General features: G+C 33.2%; 1 protein-coding gene across 1 annotated transcript in view; it reads left to right on the top strand.

Moving 5' to 3' along the window:
* Window positions 1-7,592, top strand: part of PRL (prolactin) — a 93,519-nt gene that overhangs the window by 69,166 nt on the left and 16,761 nt on the right. Inside the window, exons 2-3 of the mRNA XM_011381537.1 lie at window positions 5,670-5,851; window positions 7,411-7,518. Coding sequence (XP_011379839.1) covers window positions 5,670-5,851; window positions 7,411-7,518 — 290 coding nt within the window. The remainder of the gene's footprint in view (window positions 1-5,669; window positions 5,852-7,410; window positions 7,519-7,592) is intronic.

The following is a 7,592-nucleotide window of genomic DNA, read 5'->3' on the forward strand; positions in this document are numbered from 1 at the left end:
ATAATCTCAAAGAGTGAATCTATGAAGTCTCCAGACACATGATTCTTAGATCTGGCTTTGTCTTATATCAGGCATTAAAATTTGTCCAAAGGAGTAGAGAGTTCAGAACAAGCATATTAACAAGAAACTCACAGGATAAGGTAATACAGAGAATTCATAAAACTAGATCAGAGGATATGAATATTATATCAGTGAAAAAAAAAGGAAAGAATTATACAGAAAATTTCCAAGTGCTTCCATTATGGCTTTTTTATTTAAGGAACAAATGTTCTCATGATATTGCCAACAGATCAAGAATTTGGATTTTGGAGTTACTTAGGGAAGTTGATACACAAAGGTCTAGTAAGAGATATATATTGAACAAAGGCACTTATGGCAAAGGCACGAAGGTCTAGTAAGAGATATATATTGAACAAAGGCACTTATGGAAAAGAAATGTATGTCTTAATATGTATGATGTTAATGTAAATAGTAGGAAGTAATTAAGTCATACTTTGCTTATCCTGACAACAGAGCAATTCAAGTAATCGCTATTGCAATTAATCCTTTCTCCAATGTGCTGTTCACATTTTCTGATATTTTATATTGAAAACAACATATATCCTATCTTATCTTTTAGTCCGAGTTTTAGAAGATGGCTATTTGGAAATTTTAAGTCCATACCACAAAATACTTTTAATTATTTGCAAATTTCACTTTATTAAGGATAATTCATTAATAAAAATTGAAATATCCTTGTGATATATTTATTCTGATGGGTTTTTTGTTGTTGTTTTGTTTTTTTAAACACCTACAGCACCTGGTATACCTAGGTGGTCTCCCATCCAAGTACTAACCAGGCCCGACTCTGCTTAGCTTCTGAGATCAGACAATATTTTGATGATTTTTAAATCTCTTAATATCTTTGCTCTTTAATATTACCCACTTTATCTTATAGTAGACACTTTTCATGTTATGTGAAGTATTTTAAATATTTTTGCATTATAAATGACATTAAAAAATAACTTCATACTTAGAAATAAACAAAAGTAAATATAAAGAGAGTACAAGCTCTATTCTTAATTAGGAATGAAAACCAACTTGATGTAACTTAATGTTAAAAATTAGACTCAGTTAGAGAAGATGGCAAAATTGTTTATTAGTTTCAGGTGCTGAAAATATCATGGCGCTTGAACATTATTTGAGCTATTTATTCAACTACTTGACAGGAACTAATCATCAGCTCTTAGTTTAATCCTAAGCCTTCAGACCAAAAATGGCAAACAAATGAATTTTTGTAAATAAAAACAGACAAGCCCATTCTTAGTGAACTTCTTTATTACTCTAATTAAGGGCAGGGTTTGAGAAAGGAGAGATCTGCGAAAGAGCACTTACTAAATTAAAATTAAAAGTGGGTAACATATATAGCAGAAAAAATAGGACAACTATGACTTTTTACATAAAATATGCCCTTTGCATTATTTAGATATTGCAATATCCCGTTAACAGGAAACATGGGGCTGTAAAGCAACAGGAAGCAGACAAGAAATTCCACAGAGAAACACATACCTCTTTGGAAGTAAATAAATCAATTGGCCTCCACTGAATAAACACGACTCAGGTTTTCTTAGATTATTCTTTCCTGGCTATCTCCAAAAGTTGCAACACCTTTACATTTTAAGATTAAGCTGTCAGTTCTTATGACAGATTTCTCTACTCTTAAGTTTCTAAGAGAGGAAGGGAATGTAGGGCAGCATTAATTTCTCTACCACATGGCACTGCTCTCTTAATAATTCATACTTTCACTGTCCAGGAGAAAAAATGGATGCCTAGAGTGAGTGTATGGAATCCTGACCCAGCTTTAGATTATAAATCATCACACTTGAAGGGTATGATTCAAAATCTAGCGTTGCTTAAGCTAAGACAATTAAGAAGATAGTTTTTAAGTGATGTTAGTTTGGTTAAGATTTCTAAGTCCTGACTAGAGCACAAGATAATTGCTGAAGCACAAACGTGGCAGTAGCAACTATAGAAAAAGTAAATACCATAGAAAGGGATTTTTTTTTTTTAAATTACCTCATCTGTCAGTTTTACTGTAAGAGACATATGGTAAAATTGAAACTAAAGGTCACAGGCTGCTTTAGATGCATGGACTTAAAAATTAGAGAAAGTCGTCAACAACTTAGTTCTTATTCATTATAATCATTTCATTTAGGAAATCTCTAAAAGGCAAATGGAACTTTTGAGCTCATGAAAGATGAATTTTTGTCACTTTAGCCCCAGAGTGGCTCGAGGTCAGAAAAATAAAGTAATCATGTGCTAATAACAGTTTATCCACCCCTATCCTTGAGGAGTATGGAAATGACTGCCTAGAATTTTGCTTTACTACATCATTTACCAGGATGTGAGTATGTGTGTGTGTTTGCCCTTGAAAACTACTATATTGCTTCACCAAAATAAAGGCCCTAAGGTCAGGAATGATTTCTTGTTTATCTTCAATATGGGTTTACAGCAATGTTTGTTAAATGATTCATTTCCCAACCCTCCACATTCTTTCTGATTCCTCTTGAAGCAGTAGTTTTTTCAGCATCTAACTTGACTGAATTACTTCTTTTATACCCTTGACATTTAATCTCTCCAAGCCTCTGTTTTTTAATCTGTAAACTGGGGGTGATGACATAACTTTACATATAAGTTAAAATCAAAATAGATAATCGAATAAAAAAAACACAGTTTAAAACAAAGTACCATAAAAATATGTCATTATAAAAAGGACAAAACAATGTGTAAAAGCAAGAAAAAATGAGGGAAATGTAATGAGAATGTAACGAGGAACCGAAAATTCTATTTTCTCAATCTTTATTCTATATTTCCTGGTATTTAGTGTAGTGGAAATCTTGACTTTACCCAGCCAATCTGAATTAAAAAAATACCTTTCGATAAAACACGAGACATGTAAGTGAAATATAATGCTAAATTCAAGAAACTGCAGAGAAATAAAGGTAAATTTTAAAGTAAATGACTTCTAGAATTTTACAAACTAGTTTCCAGACCTCACCTTCATCATTTCTTTCATTTCCTTTTGGTCTAATTAATCAAAATTCTTCTTCGAATGTTCATTTCTGGCCAGTATGTCTTCCTGAATATGAATAAGAAATAAAATACCATTTGATGTTTGAAATTATGGAAGTAATCTCAATGACGGAAATAGATGACTGGTAAAAGGGAAGCGAATGCCTGATTAAATATATTCATGAAGATGTCAAAGGCTTATAAAGCCAATATCTGGGGAAGAGAAAGCTGTAGGACTACCAGATCTTCTCTGGCGAAGCGCGTTTTCTGAAATTTATCACCACCATGGAAAACAAAGGGTTGTCACTGAAAGGTATGTTCAATAACTTACTGAGTTGCTGGCTTTATCAATACTCCTGCGTGGGTAATAATTTGAAATTTTAGTTAATATTCTCTCAGCAAGAGGTTTCAGGTTTATAGACTTTAGAAAGCTATCTAATCATTGCTCTAAAAAGCAATTGTACAAAGGCACAATAGAATAGAACAGCAGTTTTCAAATGGAGGAATCCTTCTTCCAGAGATATATAGGTAATGTCCGGAGATGTTTTTGGTTTGTCTTAATTGGGGGGTGAAGTACTCGTATCTAGTGGGTAGAGGTCAGAGATGCTGCTTAACATACTACAATGTACATACAGTACAGCCCCCAGAACAAGAAATTATACAGCTCAAATTTCCAACCATGCCAAGGTTGAAAAACACTGGACAAGAATAAGATCAAAAGTATAATTTATCACAACTCCAGAAGGCAGAAACTAACATTTTCTGGTTCCCAGGCCTCTTATGTGATTTGGCAAGATGAGTCGACCTGATAAAACTTGCAACTTTGAAGCCAAAATATAGACAATGATAGCAGAATTGTCTCTTACAATACTTTGTCAAATTGGTTTTAAGCCTAATGATATTTCAAAAGGAAAAACAGGCTAGTAAATACTAACTGCCTATACTTTCTTGGCTGACACTTACAAGAAAAATAAATTAGTATAACCATAAAATTTATTTTATGAAACAAAGACCCAAACATTTATCTACTTTATCTCATCTTAGACTATGAAAATCCTTCAGATGATAAATGTACAGATAAATGTATTCAGAGTTAAAGAATATCTATCCAGTTGTGAATCTCTTAGAACCAATTTCTCTAACTGCAAAGTACTTTTTATTCACACCTATAGATAAAATATACATTCAGCTATGTTACATGACTATAATGGACATAAACTTTAGGGAAACATCATGTTTTTGAAAAATTAAGTCTTACATGAATCATCTCACAACATTAATATTTTTTTTTATTTTGTAGCTAAAAGTTTGTTTAGTTATATTCTATACTAAGTTATTTTTAGATATTTAGGTTTAGGTATTTTTTTCACACAGAAATCTTTATTACTCACCTAGTTTTATCTTGGACACTCCTAATTACATTTATTGAGGATTTTGTAAAAAACTTAGCTTTCTCCTCAACGCATTTTTATATCAGATGTTCTTTTGGAGTCATTTAAAGTTAAAAAGTGATTTTAATATATTATTTCTGTCCTTTTGAAAGTGTAAATTATTGATATGTTAAAGATGCGTATCTGTCCATCTGCTGAGATAGCAAATTGATAACTAAATAATCTTTGATAATTGTCAAAGATTTTTTAAATGGGCATTTAATAGAGTAGAAAAAGTGGATAAAATCAACTTCCTAGGGCCACTGTTTTCATATAATCAAAGACAAAATATTGTTCTTTACAAGTAATGGCAATGGCCTCTTCAAGACATCACGGTTACTGAGGTGGCCCCTGTTACATGTATGCAGACTGAGAGCACACAGGTGTGTATGATGCGAGATGAGGAAGTGAAAATGTGACAGTATTGGTGTCCGGCTTCCTCCATCTGCTAGTAATGGGACTGGGAAAAGATCACTTAACCTCTCTAAGACTTCTCTTTCATCAATATAATTTGATGATAATAATGAAGATCGAGGATATCTCAGGGTTATTGTGAAATGAACTTTTTTTTTTTTAACTTAAAGCTTTTAGCAAAGTGTCACGCAAACACATGGGGTTATGAAGGTGAATTAGCAGATCTAGGCTACAGCATCATTTTTATGTTAGAATTCTCTTCATATTCAATATTAGCAATCAGTCAATCATGTGATTATTCTTATTAAGTATGAATGTAAAACAAACAGATCGACTGTGCTATTCTTGCCATTTCAGTGTCTAAATGAAAGCATTAGTCAACAGAGAGTTAAACATTTTTTTAATCCTAGAGAGCTAGGATGTTGAAAATTTTCAGAAATTCCCAAGACCCCAAACTATCTTCAAGGATTGACCTAAACACTCTGGCTCAGAATTAATTTAAGTTTCAAATGTTTGCAAGGTACAGAAGCACCTCTGGGAGCAAAACAAAAATGTAGGGAGTAACCTACTTCTCAAATTATATATCTGTGCAAATATAATTATATATCTAAATTTACACAGTGGAAGGTGTTGATTCTTCCTCACCCCTGCCATTATAGTACTAAATCATGCAGAGAGCAGTAGAGAGAGATAAGGCTGTCCTCCACAGGATGACTTTTGATAACCTCAGTTGAATAGATCATCTGAGAATGGCTCCTGTTTTTGTTTAAGCAGGGTCACTCCTACTGCTGCTGCTGCTGGTGTCAAACCTGCTCCTGTGCAAGAGTGTGGACTCCCTGCCCATCTGTTCCAGTGGGGCTGTCAACTGCCAAGTGTCCCTCCGAGACCTGTTTGACCGTGCAGTCGTCCTCTCTCACTACATCCACAATCTCTCCTCAGAAATGTTCAACGAATTTGTAAGTACAATAGTTTATGTTTCTGCCCAGAAAAAACTTTCGCATGAATGACTGGGCTACATCACACTTTAAATAAAGAAAACGCAGGAGCGAACTTTCAAATTATATACCTTCTAGACAAAAGAAGGCATCAGTTTATAAAATGTGAAAAAAAGAAGAAAGGGACAGTTTCATGAAATCTCAAAGATTCTTAGAGAGAGAGAGAGAAGTTCTGTGGTGTCTCTTTTTATAAGGAAAATAATCCTACTGTATCAGGGTTCCACCCTTATGGCCTCATTTAACCTTAATTATTCCCATAAAAATCCTATCTCCAAATATAGTACATTGGATGTTGAGGCTTCAACATATGAATTTGGGGGGACACAGATACCTAACATAAAGTACTTTTAGGTGTGGCTGAGGGAAAAGAAACATGTCGATTCCGTGTCCTTACATGGAAGGTGCATGTCTCCCAAGGCATTCTTCACCTAGCACATTGCAGATATCCAATAAATGAAAATTGCACTGCAGTGAATTGGGTGGATTGAACAGTTAAACTAAGCTGAATACATGTTAGGAAAATAAACAAGTAACTATAGCTAGCTTTTCTGAAACCCAAGAACACTGTGAATTATTGTTCTAAGATTTCCAGTATATATGTTTAGAATTAAAATGGATTAGTTTAGATCTGGAAACAATTATTCTCTTTCTGATTAAGATACTTTGAAAGTTGTATGTTAACTCTTTTAGGTCAATAAAGGATCATACATTGGATTAGAGCTTCGATAAATCAAGGGGTCTCCATAAAGAATGTGGGTCAATGCTTGCAATAAATGTGTATTTATATAGTTCTTTTTACTCACTATTTTTCTTTCATCTTCCATATTTGATTGGCATCTTTTGTCTTCAAAATCTTCTTAGTAATCTCTTTCAACTTTTGTTAAAGATTCATTTTTATTTGTCAATGCATTTAGCTATTTTTCTCCTGTTCTTATTCTCAGTCCATTGCTTAATATTTCCTTAAATTTTATGCCTTGTTTTTCTGACTTATTATTTTGTCATGATCAGCAAATTGTATTCTGTATTAATGATGAACATGGTAAAATATATGTGTAGATTCAGAGATGAATCAAAGAAAAGTTATAATTTCTAATTCCTATTAAAGAGCATATCAATTCAGACCTACAGTGAGCAAGAGATTAAATGGCTAAATATAGGTATATATGCACCATAACATTTGGTTTAAATACTAAAGAAAAATGATAACTAATTTAATATTTCATATTTTTAGTATTTTTAGTGTTTGCTTTCCAAATAGTAATTTGTGGGAAGGTTGAACTTAAACAAGTAATAAAGAAGAGTTTGGAATTTAGAAAAGTTTGATTTAAAAAATGTTTATAGAAATAATGGAAAGAAAAGGTAGAGAAGAGGGTGACTTTAAATTTTGGGTTTCGATTTGTATGTGGCTCTCATTTTTAAAAAGTTACACATGTATCAAATTTGCTAATATTTTGGGAATGGGTTCACTGATTCAATCAAATGCCCAAATCACCCTAACTGAAATGCTTCATCACTTCCAGGATAAACGGTATGCCCAAGGCAGAGGGTTTATTACCAAGACCATCAACAGCTGCCACACTTCTTCCCTCTCTACCCCTGAGGACAAGGAGCAAGCCCAACAGATCAATGTGAGTCTTTTATCCAGGTTTCTTACCCAAACAACTGAGGCAGTACGCTGGTATTACCATGTTGTAGATTATTG

This window comes from Pteropus vampyrus, unplaced genomic scaffold (assembly GCF_000151845.1).
Source record: "Pteropus vampyrus isolate Shadow unplaced genomic scaffold, Pvam_2.0 Scaffold440, whole genome shotgun sequence".
NCBI lineage: Eukaryota > Metazoa > Chordata > Mammalia > Chiroptera > Pteropodidae > Pteropus > Pteropus vampyrus.